Genomic DNA, 16,556 nt, shown 5'->3' on the forward strand with positions numbered 1-16,556 from the left:
TCTCAGTTTACAATCCCTTACTTTTATTTTTTACGCCTGCAGCACCTGGTGGTCTTAGGTTGTCTCCCATCCAAGTACTAACCAGGCCCGACCCTGCTTAGCTTCTGAGATCAGACAGGATTGGGCTTGTTCAGGGTGGCATGGCCGTAGACTATGGAATTTTTTAAATCCTATTTATTACTGAGCTTTTTAGGCTCCATCCCAGCAATTACAAATGCCCACATAATATAAACTCAGCAACATCTCACACTTATGTCCAGAACTTTCAAACCCGTTTTTCCTTCTTATTTATTTCTGTAAATAACACCACTGTACTTGTGGCAGTAAGTGAGGTATGAGCAAGCAGCTGTGACACCTCCTTCAGTACTTATAACATCTATTCATCCTGCTTCCTCAGTACTCCTTTTGTCCCTTTCTGTCCATTTTCACAGCCTGATTCAGACCCTTTCTGTTCCTTCTCTTCAGTATCCTATTGCCCACAGATTAATTTTGTAAAATACAAATCACATTTCTATTGAAAAGTTTTTAGAGGTTTTTTCTTGTCTGCCACATAGGGTGGTGCTCTTCACTGTCTCCATCTTAACCTTCCAACTTTATACCTACTGATCCCCACGATGAATTTTATGCTACATCAAGAGCAGGCTACTTACCATTCCAAGAGAGTCTCAAGCTTTTGCCCCAGACCACTCCCTTTGCTTGTAATGCCTATTTCTCTCTCTCTCTCTCTCTCTCTCTCTTTCTTTTTTTTTTTTTGGTCAAAATTGTCTTTTAAGATCCATTTCACAAGTCTACGACCATGCCACCCTGAACGTGCCCAATCTCGTCTGATCTCGGAAGCTAAGCAGGGTGGGGCCTGGTTAGTACTTGGATGGGAGACCACCTAGGAAGACCAGGTGCTGTAGGCATTTTTTGTTTTTTGTTTTTTAAAAGATATCCATTTCACAACTACTTATGAAAAAGAATGAACTACTGACACATGTAATATATGGTGATTTTCAAAAAACAGGTTAAACAAAAAGCTGAGACAAAAGAATACATGATCTTGTTTATATGAAATTGTAGAATAGACAAAACCTAATTTGTGAAGATAGAAATCAGAAATTATTTGCTGGAGGGTGAGAGGAAGCAAATTGACTGGAAAGAAACATGAGAGAATTTTCAGGGGTGATGGAAATGTTATTTGTCTTTTGGGCAATGATACATGAGTGTATACAATTGTCAAAACAGATCAAATAGAACACCCAAGAATTATGCATTTGGTTGGTTTGTTTATTATACCTAAATTTTTTTTGATTGCCCTAAAATCTGACAAACCTTTGACAAAGCTTCTTGTGTGAAGAAACTGACTGAATCTTAATTTAGACCATTTTTTGTCTTTCTTTTGGGACTTCACATACTGTAATTGGTATACACTAACACACATATATGTTGTTCACTAGTCTGGAAGCTCTTTCAAAGCAGAATCACAATTGACAGATATTCGTCTTTGGATAACTCCTAGACTCCTTGGCTCAATACACATTTACTGAATGAATGTATCACACCAACCCTTTTCCTTTCCATATTTGGGGTAGAGTAGCCAGAAAGAAGACCTATAAATAGGAAGATTTGGCTACTCAAAACTGGGATAGTCAACTTCAGAGGACTTAAGATTTCACTCTTTTAACTCGTATTTTTTATTTCTAAATCACTGCTTAAGTGAATAAGAAATATTAGTTTTTTAATTCAATGGTATTTTTCCTTAATCCTAAGAGGTGATGGTTTAAGAAGTAATTAGCTTTTATTTTTCAGATATCATTATAAAGATCTATAATTGCTGATTTCTATTACTTTTAATGTCTGCCACTCTTCCTAATGCTTACTTTCTCATTACATCCAGATAGAAATTCTGTTATTTTGAATAACTGATGGCATATTCATTGTTCCCAGAAATAGCTTACAAGTGGCACTTGTGTTAACCACTTTCTCCATCCCAGCCCATGGCAGGCATCACCATCAATCATGGCGTCCTTTGTTGAGCCCAGACAGCTTCAGAATCCTTTTCAGCCTCATATTCCAGATAGCCACACCCAAGCCTCTAGCATTTGAGTTGAGTGTTTAAAACGCCCAGGACTGGGGAGAAGTGTTGGGGGTGGGGCGAGAAGCTCAAGGCCTTTTCCTATGTTACAAATTAGCCATATACAAATGGCTCTTAGGCCAAGATACAGGGAGCATTTGAACACATTTGATTTTTAAAAGGTGGGGAAAATAGCATCTGAAGTGTTAAGAATTAAATTCTCTCAGTTTGGGGTCATCACTCATAGCCATCAAGGCAGCCAAGGAGAAGGATACCCTGAGCTGGTTAGCATCTTTGGGAAGCAGCAGCTCAGGCTCCTTGAGTGAGGAAGGTAACAGCTAGCCAGCCAGATGAGACCAGTCACAGGGCCCTGAATCTGGCAAAGTCATCAGGCAACTGTGGAAACAAAACAGACAGCTATTCCAGAGCATAACTCCCTCAGTCTTTCTCTACAATCCACTCAGCAGACTAGGAGAGGTAGTCCAGGTACCTGAGGAGCCTCCAAAGGAATTCAAAAATATGGAAGTCTAACTGTGCAGCACCTCCAGGGATCTACACTACTGAGAAGAAACCTCCCCCTCCAGAGCAATATGGCAATAAAATGGCCTAACATTTGAGGACATGGGTGATGACCCCCTAAGGAACCGTGAGATAAGAAAACTAGGCTTCTCCCAGGAAGTGAGGAGACAGTGGAATCAGATAATGGAAAAAATTACCATACTTCTATAAAGCATCAAGTAGAACCAGGAGAACCAATAGAGAAGAAAAAGTAGGAAACATAATAAGAATTTTTGGACTGCAAAACTTATTAAAATGTATTGTTTTGACAGATAAAGTTGGTATTGTAAATTATGAAACATCTCCATAAAAGTACATGTTAATTAACTAATAAGTGTTGCTGCAGGAATTTTTCACTGTAGAATTCATTATTTATTTAAAACTCAAATGGTGAACTCGACAACACTTGAAAGCATTCTTGCTATCACAGAATTGGTAGCATACTTTGAGTTTTGTCCCATGTTGCCATGCCAATGTTCTATGAACATTTTATAAAGGAGCATATTTTTAAAATGTAACAATTTGTAGGGTGCTTTTCAACAGTGTTCATACACTGAAATAAAATTACTTATTCAATATTACTATTACTGCATAACATTAACGTTTGAATATGTCTGACAAATACCTTCTTTGCCATGTGATGTTTTAATAGTAGGTATTACCATGTAGGGAGTGCCTCCTGTGTTGCAGGTGCTTGGTGCATACATTATCTCTGATCCTCAAACAGCCTAGTAAAGCAGGTATTATAGCCTTATTTCATACTAGAGATTAACTTATCCAAGCTTACACAGCTAGCGAACAGTGAGTTTGGGATTTAACTCAGGGCAACAGAACTCCAAAACCATCACGCTAAAATATCTACCAATCAAAATTTAGGAACTGCAATTAGCATCTCTTCCAGATACTTTGCTGTGGTAGTTAGTGGGGAGATACTCTCGTCACCTGTTTGTATTACTGCACTCATCATATATGCCTTGTATTATGAAAATTCATTAATTTCCCTGTTAAATAATTTGCTGAAGATAAGGATCTTCTACAAAGAGTTGCCAGACGTAGCAAGTAAAAATAAATACAGAATATCTAGTTAAGTTTGAATTTTACATAATGATTTAGTATATCCAATATTCGGGACGTAGTTATACTAAAAATTTGTTTATACTAAAGTTCAAATTTAATTGAGCATCTTGTATATTATCTGACAACCCTACTCATACGTGTTTTTTCTGCCCAGCTCCTATTTTAATGCTTTGCATATAGCAATAAGAAAATCAACAAAGTTGTAGTCAGGTAGATAATCTTTGATTTGACTTCTGCAGTCCAAAATGTAGTGCTGTTATTTGTAACATTTTAATAAAACGATTTTTTTTTTTAATTCTTGGGTTTGTTTTTTTTTTTAGAAGCTATATTGCTTCTGTTTTGTTTGTTTAATTTTAAATACCTATAGCACATTGTATTCCTAGGTGGTCTCCCTTCCCAGTACTAAGCAGGCCCGACCCTGCTTAGCTTCTGAAATCAGATGAGATATGGCGCCTTCAGGGTAGCATGGCCATAGACTTGGTTCGTTTTGTTTTGTTTTGTTTTGTTTTGTTTTGTTTTGTTTTGTTTTGTTTTGTTTTGTTTTGTTTTGTTTTGTTTAAGCATACAGGAAGAAACCTAGATCAAGAGTTAGGAAATGTGGGTATGGTTTCAGCTCTGGGAAGGTCACACAAACCCTGGGGCCAATAGTTGTTTCATTTGAAACAATTCGAACTAAATATTGTTTAGGGCCCTGTGTAATTCTAAAGTTCTACAATTCTAAATGTAGATTACATAAAAGACCACCCATTTGTAGTCAAATTGTGCATTTAAGATTTAAGAATATTAACTGAGGAAAATAAAAATAAATTTAAAATACTTTAATTAGCATATGTAGAAATGGTTTAAAAACTGCCGGATGTTATAAACACATAAATTTACCCCTGTGATACGAGAAAAAGTTTGATCTTGAAGAAATAATCCCATACAACTTTATCTTCATCTCTGAATGAAGGAAAATACTTTTTTTCCCCATGTTTATTATTTAGATTTTAGATTTGGAAGGGACTCTAGAAGTCAATAAATCTGACCATAATCTGAGATGTAAAATCTTTTTGTCTCTATTAGCACCTTCTAGCCATCATGGCAACTTCATCTGAAGAAGTTTTGCTGATTGTAAAGAAGGTCCGTCAAAAGAAGCAGGATGGAGCTCTATACCTCATGGCAGAAAGAATTGCTTGGGCACCTGAAGGCAAAGATAGATTTACAATCAGCCACATGTATGCGGATATTAAATGTAAGTACTACCCTACGGTGGATTTACTGGTTCACATGGTTCACGCATTTAGTATGTTGATAGATGATGTCAGCTTGCCCTTTAATAAAATTGTATCATTTAATCAAGTTGTCTTATTAATCGTCTAATTAATCTTTAGTTATGTGGCCATCATCTGTTGAGAAGATAGACTCAATTTTATCCTGAATATAGATGGGAGAAATGCAGAGCATAATTTTTTATATCCTTTTTCTTACGGTTTTTAAGTATGAAGGCAAAAATTAAATACCCTTCTCTTTCCAAATTTTAATAATTCAAAGATTAACTTTGAATTATTACCAGGGGGCTTGGTACTTTGTAGCTCAATAATAATTACATTCTAAATAATAATAATAAGCAAATCCTGGGATTTAGAACCTTTACTCTAACGATTTTGAATAAGAGAGACCCCAGAGGAGTCTAGGCAACAAAGTCCTTGACAAATTGCAGTATCTAACTATGACGAGTAATACGGATTTATTTATTTTCCTGAGTATAAGATTCTCCTAGATAAAAATGGTGTGTAGATTTCAAGGAAGATAACACCCTGAAAAATAGACAACCCTCAACTTCAAGTGTTCGGTTTACAAATTTCTTTCGTGTATGAACGGTTGCCCTAAGGACTTACCTCTGCTTGCTGCTGGAAAAGACTAAGATCCTCATGTTTCTCCACTGAAATAACTCAGAATCTTAATTTTCAAAAGGAAATACTGTTTAAAATTCATCATAATTCGGTACCACCTTAGCATCTGGTCTTTTGTGCACTGTTCCAGTAAGATTACCTTGTTTTAAAATTTTGTTTCTGAGAGGAAATGCCTTACCAAATTTTCGACATTAGTCTTACCAACATTTGTGCTAGAATAAACTCATGAATTAGGAACTGCTTATATTAGTATTTCTATTAAATGGGAAGCTAGCTCTATAGCTTTTGCAAAACACACTCATTGTGATACCCACAGCATGCAATAAAAAATAATGCCTACCTCCTATTTCTCCACACTTCTCAGCTGTTGGAGAGGAGAGCACAGATAGAAATCTAGATCTGCACCAGATCAGTTTTTGTTTGAAGTTGAATATTTGACAAAATGTCCACTTGTGAAAGAGACCATTGAAAGTTATCAATAATAAATTACTAAGGTGAAAATCAGCAGTTAGTTTAAAAACTTCAGAAGTAGGCCACTCAAGGGCAAGAGCTAAGATAGAGCAAAGATAAAGCAGTGACTGAGAAAAGATGCCTGGGAAGGAATTGTAGTTTGTTCTGGGGAAATAGGAAAATGGAATAGGCTGGCTGACAGTGTATATTGTTTCATTATGCTGCATTTGGCAGAAAGATATTTCATCTAAAATGTTGGTTCGGAAGCAGCATCTTCATTGAAAAAATTTCTGTTTAGGTTGGATTGAGCTGAGAGTTCTAGGCAACATGTTCATGCTACCATGAGTCACCCATTTAATGGGACAAAGCCCCTCCATCTCTGTTTCCTTTGCAAAGACAGGCACTACTTGCCACAGAGGCCCACTCTTTGAAAATACAAGTTCTTCATTATGTAGAGACAGTTTGACATTCCCAGCCTCAATTTATTATGAAAATATTTAAAGTTATGGAAAAATTTAATGGTACAACATATACCTGTATAACATCCCACCTAAATACTACAGTTACTGTTTTGCCATATTTGCTTTTTATGTTTGTGTACACTTTGCTTATATTATCACACCAAGAAAATTTTAACAATATTCAGACCATTTTTAGATTTCCCCAGTTGTCCCAATAATGTTTCTTAGAGTTGTGACTTTAAAATCAATATTCAGTTTAGGTTCACATATGTAGTTGTAATTTTTGTTAGTCTTTTCATTAAGAGTATAGGTTTGTAGAATATCACACATTCTAATTATGTCTGATTGTCTCTTGAAGGTTTTAATTTATTCCTGTATACCTGTATTTCTTACAAACTGAAAGTCAGGTCTACAGCCTTGACAATACTCAAGTTAAACATTTCAGCAAGAACAACGCATAGTCGGTGGCATTTACTTTCTATGCTGTCATTTCAGAAAGCCCATTGTGTCAGGTTGTCCAGCTTTTAACGATGCTAATTTGATCACTTGGTTAAAGTGGTGACAACAAATCTCTCAAATGTAAAATTACATGTTTGCAATTTATAAATAAGCCATGGGCTATATTTTGGAGTTTTTTGAATCATGACAAATTTGTATTATTGATTGGAAGCAGCTGTTTAAGGTGGAGTCTAGACTTCTAATTGGCTGTTTAGAAAACTTTAATGCAATCTGCCTCAGTTGAATGAAAACAAAAGTACTTTACTGTGTGGAGGTGGAAGCAGTGGGTGAGATATGCTACACAGAAAGGATACTGAAGAAGCTAGCAGAGTCTTAGCAGTGAATTCATTGAACCATGCTCTGGAATTATTTGTATGGAATAATTTTACATTAATTATACATTTAACATGTATGGAATTATTTGAGAAAAGTGCATTTCTGCAAAAGAAGTAACCTATTATATGGCAGTTTCCACAGTCTGTCCTCACCTGATTAACCTCATGCCTCTATTTTAGGCCAGAAAATCAGTCCAGAAGGAAAAGCTAAAATTCAGCTTCAGCTGGTCCTGCATGCAGGGGACACAACTAACTTCCATTTTTCCAATGAAAGCACAGCAGTCAAAGAGCGAGATGCAGTGAAAGACCTTCTTCAGCAGCTGCTGCCCAAATTCAAGAGGAAAGCAAATAAAGAACTTGAAGAGAAAAACAGGTGAAGGAGGAAAAGAATAGCCTTTTGAAGTGACACTAGGTTCTCATAGTAAAGTAATAGTTTGCTATTTCTCTCTCCTTGTGCTTCAGTAGTGTGGTATAGGAAAATACACAGGCTTTAGTATCTTTACCTGTGTGTTTCGTCCTCGAATTTAGCATTTTACTGGTTATTTGGCTTTGGGCAAATGAGAATGCATAACCTCAGAAGTTAACTATCTCAATCCTAACATCTAATTAGGAATAGAACTGAGATTTAAAGGTGCTAAGGTCTCTTTAATTCCTTTCCCAGTTCTCTTTCACAGAGAAGATAAGCTATTGGAAGTATGTTTATGAATAAGAAACCTGAAAGGAAACATACTGTTAAAAAGTTGAGAAAGCATGTAAAATGGTGAGAATTTCTGATACAGTGAATTATTCCATCACCAGTATCTTTCAGGCCATCAATGCTTATGGATCTGAGTACTTATCACTGCGAAAAATTGTTTGCTGGAAAATCTCAAGCGTACCTTCTCGCTTCCCCATTCACCTTTGTTTTTGAGAAAGAATACATACAGTGCAATACAAATACAGAGACAATGACCTTTATGTTACTGGGATATAGAAAGGAATAAGATCAAATCCATGCCTTCAAAGAGTTTGTCTTTGCTTCTTCAGACTTCCATTTATCTCCACTTCATTTGTTCCTCAAAAAAATTGTTTTTGCTTGTAATTACTAACAAATGAACTACATGACTTTTGCTGCTCAAATAATCACAAAATGACAGTTGTGTGCTTCAGAATTTTATGTTGTTAAAGTCTTTAAAATGTTACCTAAATGGTGTTTTGTTTTAGAAGTTCAGTATGTTCAATATGTTTTATCTGCAGAATGCTGCAAGAAGATCCTGTTTTATTTCAGCTTTATAAAGATCTTGTTGTAAGCCAAGTGATCAGTGCTGAGGAATTTTGGGCCAATCGTTTAAATATGAACTCAACAGAGAGTTCTTCCACATCCAATCATAAGCAGGATGTTGGCATTTCTGCAGCATTTCTGGTATGTGACTCTTCTAGATTTCTGAAGAAGGCGGGAAAAAAGAGAAAGCCCTGATGATTTGTTAACAATGCTATTTCTTTTATAAAGTTTAGCATTTCCTTAAAGTAAATTAATGGAGACTTCAGTATTCATGGTATTCTAAAATATTTTTTAAATACATACAGCATTTTTTAAATTTAGATTTTTGTTAGTTATATTTTCTTGGTTTTTGGACTTGACCTTCGCATGCTAGATATCAAATGGGTTTTTGAAAGAGAATCTTTTAGCAATTGGACTAATACTTACTTCCCCTAATACTTTTAAATTTAGGGCTTTCTGATACCTTTTTTATGATTGCTGTATTTTACTTATACTAAATCCCAAGCTAAATATAATGACCATATAAAAAAAGTGAAATTTATAAAATGCATATTAGAGAAAAATTGAAAATACCTTACCTATGGAATTAGGAAATGGGATTCAGTTAATCTGTACTCGGGAGGAACTGAAGAGATATTTATACATTTAACAAAAATTTGAGTACCAGTTATATGTTTGGCATCTTTCTGGATGCTTAGTAGTGAATTGAATTAATAAAGCCTTAAAGAAACAGTCAGATATTTATATAGTAACCAAGATCTATAATAATTTTGGTAACTGTACAGTTTCTGTTTAAAGCTCCCCTAGCTATCTGCCTGTCGCCACATGTAAATAGGCCTATTTGACCATTTGGATTTTCAAAGAAGCAGATTTTATAGGTTACTAAATTTATGTGAAATCAGCCCAGGCTTCTTTGAGGCCTGGTGCTTTGCCAAAGTAAAAGTGAGGGACTTATCTCTGTCTCTGTAGTTCATTCAGAAAATCTGTTTTTCCACCTTTGTCCAGTGTCTGTTACATGCATAGACATCTTCCTCCAATATTTTAATGAATATGTATACACACATACATATATGTGTGTGTGCATGTGTGTGTATATATAGATATATGGTCTTTATTTTAGGCTGATGTCCGGCCCCAAACAGATGGATGTAATGGTCTGAGATATAATTTAACCTCTGATATCATTGAGTCCATATTTAGGACCTATCCAGCAGGTAAGAAGAATCAATTCTAGGTACTTAAAATATTTGTTTGGATGAATTCAGTAAATATCAATGAAAGACAAAAAGTTTTACCTTTATTCCTGATCATGTGCAAAAGTATATACATATAGAATACCTTACTTAGTCCCTGACACACGGTAGGTGTTAGGGTTTAATATATAATGTGCTGTTATCAATTCCTTGGTATGATGACTTTCCCATTCTTTTCATTGGTGGTTCTTAAACTTTATTTACCCTTAAACATACTTGAGCAAGATGACATGCTCCAGAGGCATCGATAAATGAGTCTCTCTATAGCACTAACTCAAATCATCTTTCATGCTGACTCCAGAGTGACCTTTCTAACTCAAATCATTTTCCTTGCAGAAACGATTCTAAAAAGATAAATGTCTTGACCCCAGCCCTAGTGATTTCTAATGTACAACTAAGGTTGAGAGCCACTGCTTCAGTTATTCTTCTGACCATACAGTGCTCTCTTAAGCCACATGCTGTTCTATCTTTCCACTTCTTCACTCCTGCCCCTTTCATTCTTAGGAAACATTCCTTTCCCTCGGGGCGCAGTTCAAGCATCGCTTCATTACTACCTCTATAAAATCCTGATTTCTTCAGACAAATATAAGCCTTCTCCCCTTTCCTTCTATAGGGTCTCAAAGAGTTAACACATTGTAATGAAAATGTTTTCATATCTCTCTGATAATAACTATAATTGTATAGTATTTAGTTATGTGCCAGACACTAGTCTGAGGCCTTTATGTATATTAACTCATTTAGTCTTCACAAATACCTTATGAAGTAGATCGTATTATTACCCCCATATTACAGATGAGGAAACCAAGATATAGAGAGAGTAAATAATTTGCCCAATGTTAAACAGACAGTAAGTGGCAAACCTTGAATTTTAAACTTAGGCTCTCTGGTTCAAGAGACCATGCTCTTAACCTCTTTGCTCATTGGACTGTGAGCTTCTGGAGTGCTGAACTGTTAATCTCCTGGGTTTTGAGGTCTTTATTTCCCCAACACCTAACATAGTGTCTTGGATTAAAAGTGTACATATATAAATGGTCAAACAAGCAAACTCAGATCTGACGCCAAGATCCTTGGTGTTTCTACTAAACCTTTGAAACTTGTTAATTTTCTTGGTACAAAATAAGATTTTGTTTGTAATTTGTTAGAATTCATAAAGGTATCCTCTCAAGTTATATTTCATATTTACAATTAGATTATTATATACAGTATATAAAGTTGAGCAGTTTCATAATCTAGTTTTTGCTATTAGTCTATATTTCAACTAATTTGAGAGGTTTTAAGAAAGGGAAATTCAAAATGTAACTATTATGGTTTTTCTTCCACAGTAAAAATGAAATATGCAGAAAACGTTCCCCACAACATGACAGAAAAGGAATTCTGGACACGATTTTTTCAGTCTCATTATTTTCACAGGGACCGGCTGAATACAGGGTCAAAGGACCTGTTTGCAGAATGTGCCAAAATAGATGAAAAAGGTAACTGTTTTTTCCTGACACACTCTAGCATTTAATTTGCTGCTCTCTAATCATTAGTGCTGTTAGTGAATTTTTTAATTTCTGAGAAAAGGAAGAATTGATCAACCTTTTATTTCATTGATTTTCTAGGGTTAAAAACAATGGTTTCATTAGGAGTGAAAAATCCACTACTTGATCTGACAGCTCTGGAAGATAAACCATTAGATGAAGTAAGTAGTAATAAAAGAATTTATGAGAGAAGAGTCTTTTCTTAGTCTTCAACATTTTTATAGTTCTAAAATTGCCTTAAGTTTAGCTGTCCCACTTGCGAGAATGTAAATCAAACAAAATAGTTATTTGGAGTGATTTATCAGAAGTGCTTTTCAGTAGCACTGTTTGCTCTTAAAATTGCCTTGTACTGTGCTCGCTTCGGCAGCACATATACTAAAAAGTTGCCTTGTAGAACTGAAATGCTTATATGAGTTGCTAAAACTTTTTTAAAAGAATTTTCCTAGCTTATCCACCCCCAGTGGTTCTCTAGGTAATAATGAAGGCTTAACATGTTGATGACTCTGGCTTTATGCTCTAGCTAACATTAGTCTCTAGAAATGTGGGTAAGTATTAGTAGACAAGAGAAAGACAAACATTTGTTGATTGCCCACTATTTGCCAAACCTTGAGCAAGCTCATGACCCTTACCCTACACTAGCCACAGTGTGTTTTAACAGCTAGACTGTCAAGTGTGAGCTGCTTATCTCAACATCATGCCTCTGGACTTATACATTTATCCAATCACAGAGAAAGAGATGATCCCTTCTAATCAAGGCTAATTCTATCCCTGCCTCTATCTTCTAGGCTAGGAAGAACTTGCCTTCCTCAGTTATGCTCTTTACACTCTTATGTTTTATTATATTTTAATTTTCTTGCCCTTCTTTTGGCTCCTTTTCTGCTGGCCATGTACACATGCTCATATCTTTCTATCTTTTTTTTTCCCCCCTAACATTTTCCTCTTATTTTAGTGTATTTACTCACCAGGTGAGAAAACCAATGTTAAAATTTTGTCCTACAGTCTAAATAACAGAAAATAATCCTTGATGCCCAGGTGAGTCATTTCCAAAATGAAATTCAGTTTTTCCTTGGTAATTCTCAGCACTCAGTTACTTCATCGGTGAATCTCAACACATTAAAAACATGGCCCTCTTTAAACATTCTTAAAAAATAAAGCTCAGGGAAGCTTAGAGATTACAGTATACTTAATATGATAAGAAAAAAAATATAGTGCTTTTTTTAATAAAAATGATGGTAAATATTATTACATGCAGGTGTATAACTTTCTTCTTTACTTTGCCTATTACCAGTATCAGTTCAAGCTAAATATACCATAGTTATTAAGTACATAGATTTTAAAACCAAATTACCTGGCTTAAAGTCTGTTGTTAACATTTCTAAGTGCAGTTTTCTTTCAAAGTGAGGTTCATAATTCCGACTGTAGGGGGCTGTAGGAAAATTGGGGAGATGTTTAAGGATACAGACTTGCAACTAGTAGGTCAATAAGTTCTGGAATTCTAATGCACAGCACAGTTAACGTACTGTATTACAAATTTCAAAGTTGTTAAATGATTAGGGCTTAATTACATGACATGATATTAGAGGTATTAGCTATACTGGTAATCATATTGTAATGTTTAAATGTATCAAATCAACATATTGTACTCCTTAAACTTACTGTATTTCAGTTATATCTCAGTTTTTAAAATGCAGGGGGGAAAAAAGTGCTGACGTGATAGGATTGCTACAAGAGTTAAAAGAGCCTGGTACACAGTAGCTGTTCAATAAGTAATAGTTGTTACTATTAGTATTAATTTTTTTTTTAGTGCCTGCATAGTACACCCTTGTATGGATATATAAAATTTATATAACTGATCTCCTTAATGGAAACGTCGATTGATTCAGTTTTTCCTTTGGTGCCTCTTCTTTCCCTGTCATCCTCGAGTTGTTGTAACTGTCCCAGGATATTGTCTTGGGCCTCCTTCTGAATTCATTCTCTCCATTTCATTGCTTCAAGTACTAAATATGTAATGATGAATCCCAAATAGCCCTGGTCTGTCTAATCCCAGAACTCTAAAAACACATATCCAACTGCCTACTTGATATCTTCACCTAGGTATTTCACAGACACCTTAACCTAACATGTCCAAAATGGAACTTTTGATTCCCATCCTTATAAACCTGTTTCTTCCTGGATCTTCCCGATCTCAGCTAAAACAAACAAACACACACACACACACACACACACACACTCTCTCTCTCTCTCTCTCTCTCTCTCTCTCTCTCTCTCTCTCTCACTTTACCATGGACTCAGTTGCTCAAGCCAAAACCTAATAGTCTCCTTGATTCCCCCCTTCTTTCTCTTCCAACATTCAGTTCATCAAAAAGCCCTCTATAATATGTCTCTGATCTACATACTAGCTTATAGCCCAGCATCTCACTAGCTAGTATTTTGGCTCCTTTGGCACAAGGTGTTAATCAACTTACTGTCTATAAGTGCTAACACATAGCACGCACTCAATACATGTTTGAAAATGTTATCCAGTTTAATTCTCCAGTATCCCATTTTATAGAGCTTGCCTAGACTAATATTGGAAAAGTGATAAAGCTAGAATTGGAATTCATATCTGATTCCAAAGTCCATGCTTTTTTCCACTGTATTCTGTTCCTTTTTTTAATGTTTTGCTAACTAGATCCAAAATTGCTCTTAAAAAAATACAGAGCTTAAAATTAAGATTTTTTTTTTGGTCATGATAAAAGGAGTTAGTGGTATTTCTTAATTTTTTATGTGTATAATGTCATTTATTTTTAAATGTTTACCTGTAAATGCTTAGTAATACTCAGAATTAACAAAGTCCCATCATTCAGAAACTTTTTCAACTAAGCATGTCTTTTCTGCATATAAAATCAGAATTTTAATTTTTAATTTGCTAAATTGTTTCTCATAGGGTTATGGCATTTCCTCTGTGCCATCTACTTCTAATTCTAAATCCATAAAGGAGAATAGTAATGCTGCCATCATCAAGAGATTTAACCATCACAGTGCCATGGTCCTGGCAGCAGGTCTCAGGAAACAGTTAAGTATACATGCAAAGGTGCAGAAACAGGGCTTTCCAAGGTGGTAAGATGGAGTTGTGGTGGTGTTCTGCTTGTGGTTTTTAACATTAATTTTTTTTATTTGTTTTTAGAGAAGCACAAAATGAACAAAATGGTGAGCCCAGCAGCATCGATGGAAATTCTGGAGATGCAGACTGCTTTCAGCCAGCAGTCAAAAGGGTATGGGTGAAAAAGTCTGGAACAGTTAGGGCCAGCAGTCAAAAGGGTATGGGTGAAAAAGTCTGGAACAGTTAGGGCTTAGGTTTCTCCAGATAATCTTGTGTAACTACTAGTACTTTATGTTGATCCTCATTATTTCAAATGACTTAGTTCTTCTGACCAAAACGTTAAGCATTTGGCTTAAATTGTAGAACATTTTGAGTACTTCTTCAGTTTGGCTTGCCAGACAACTTTCCATGGACTCAAGTCTGTTAACTATTTTCATTATTTGTTTGGGTTTTTTCCCCCTTCACATGTACATGTATACACACATTGACAATGAGTTAGTTCTTTTTTCTGGGAAAGAGTATCAATGAAGGCAGTATGAGAGAAAAACCAAAGATTCGTGTATATGATTTTAAAAGATAAGATTTAACCCTCATATGAAGCCTGGCATTTTAAGACTAGATAGGTCTTTTCATTAAATATTGAAGAAATCACTTGAGGTGTGGGGCAGTATAGACAGAGTTATCTACTTACGTATTCCTTTTTTCCCTGCAACTTTGCCAAGCTACTCTATCCTTTTTTTTTTATAAGGTTCTCCCTCCCCAATTATAAAAATAAATTATGATAAAGCTTTCTATAGGGTAACATGTATTACAGTTTTAAAGATTTATGCCCTTAATTCCACTTATGGACAGTATTCCACTTTGGACATTTATTTTTTTAAAAAATAAAGATATGTAAAGATTTAGATCTAAATACTCATTACACATTATAGAAAATGGCAAACATCCTAATATCTATGGTACATCCATACAATGAAGACTGATAACAGCCATTAAGAAATTGGACCATACCCTGGGTGCGCCAGGCCCCCCAAGTGTGCCAGCTGCGCCAGGCCCCGGGTGCACGCCACGAGCGTGTGAGAGGAGACGCCCCACCTTCAGAGATCCAGTTGTTAAGAGGAAACAGCAACATACATAAGTCAGGGGTGGAAGTGGCGGCGGGGAGGTAAAGTGGGGGGAGAAAAAAGAACTTTAAAAGGATTAATGATATATTGGATTAAAAATAGTTTACGTATACCATAACAATAGTTCAAATTCAAGAAACCATTTTTTGAATTGTCTAAAATTCAAAATAGGTGGTGGGAAACAAAATGAATAAGAGTTCTTGTCCTCAGAGTTTAGAGTCTATAACTAAGACAAAATCAAAAGAATAATTACAAAACAAAACTTGAAGTATGATAGTTATGTTATTTATAGTAGAAACCAAAGAGAATATAAATAAGTAAATAGAATAGTTCACAGAGCAGATCGTATGAAATAACTTCACATTGGGGAAAAAAAAAGTTTACGAACTTTAAAAAGGCCTTTAAAAGAATATGCTACATGGTTATCTTTCTGTAAAGGAATTGTGGGTAAGTCTTATACTTTATTTCCTATATTTCAGTAACTTAATATGTTTCTATAGGCATATGTACCTTTAAAATTAGCAAAGCCAATAAGATGTTTTTCTGATTAAGAAAAATAAAACTAAAATGTAAGTTTTAGATAAAGAAGAAATCTAGGAAGTTATGTTCTTTGCACTACTGTTTCACTAAGTAGCCTTGATTCTTGGTAGTGAGAAATGTGAAAAATCACTGTGTGACTTTTGACAATATTCAATAATAAATGCTGACTCTAGATATTCTTTCAAGTCAGTAGTTGTCTGCTGTGTTCTACAGAGGGTTTCGTAGAATGAAAGATTTAGAAGTAATAATAGAGTTCTTATATTTATGGAGTTTTCAATTCAGTATGAAAGTTAGGTGACCTAACTATACTGTAGCAGAAGTTTACAGTTTGGGTTATGGGAGGTTGGGTAGGGACATGACTTAGATAAGGCAGCAGCAAGAGTAAAAATAAGCTTGACATACAGGAAAAGTAATGAAGACATTAGTATGCCTTGAAGTTGGCTGAC

General features: G+C 35.2%; 1 protein-coding gene, 1 non-coding gene and 1 pseudogene across 3 annotated transcripts in view; 2 read left to right on the forward strand and 1 right to left on the reverse strand.

The window, feature by feature from the left end:
* GTF2H1 (general transcription factor IIH subunit 1) overlaps positions 1-16,556 on the forward strand; it is a 32,055-nt gene that overhangs the window by 4,875 nt on the left and 10,624 nt on the right. For both annotated transcript variants that reach the window (XM_011377749.2, XM_011377748.2), the window contains 8 exons: positions 4,757-4,925; positions 7,511-7,703; positions 8,567-8,732; positions 9,712-9,805; positions 11,167-11,316; positions 11,446-11,525; positions 14,291-14,418; positions 14,531-14,618. In XM_011377749.2, coding sequence (XP_011376051.1) covers positions 4,772-4,925; positions 7,511-7,703; positions 8,567-8,732; positions 9,712-9,805; positions 11,167-11,316; positions 11,446-11,525; positions 14,291-14,418; positions 14,531-14,618 — 1,053 coding nt within the window. In that variant the 5' untranslated portion in view covers positions 4,757-4,771. The remainder of the gene's footprint in view (positions 1-4,756; positions 4,926-7,510; positions 7,704-8,566; positions 8,733-9,711; positions 9,806-11,166; positions 11,317-11,445; positions 11,526-14,290; positions 14,419-14,530; positions 14,619-16,556) is intronic.
* LOC111730585 lies at positions 34-152 on the reverse strand (annotated as a pseudogene).
* LOC111730586 lies at positions 787-905 on the forward strand. The gene has a single exon (XR_002776747.1). It is a non-coding gene; the product is annotated as a 5S ribosomal RNA (ribosomal RNA).

Source organism: Pteropus vampyrus, unplaced genomic scaffold, assembly GCF_000151845.1.
Source record: "Pteropus vampyrus isolate Shadow unplaced genomic scaffold, Pvam_2.0 Scaffold321, whole genome shotgun sequence".
Taxonomy (NCBI): Eukaryota; Metazoa; Chordata; class Mammalia; order Chiroptera; family Pteropodidae; genus Pteropus; species Pteropus vampyrus.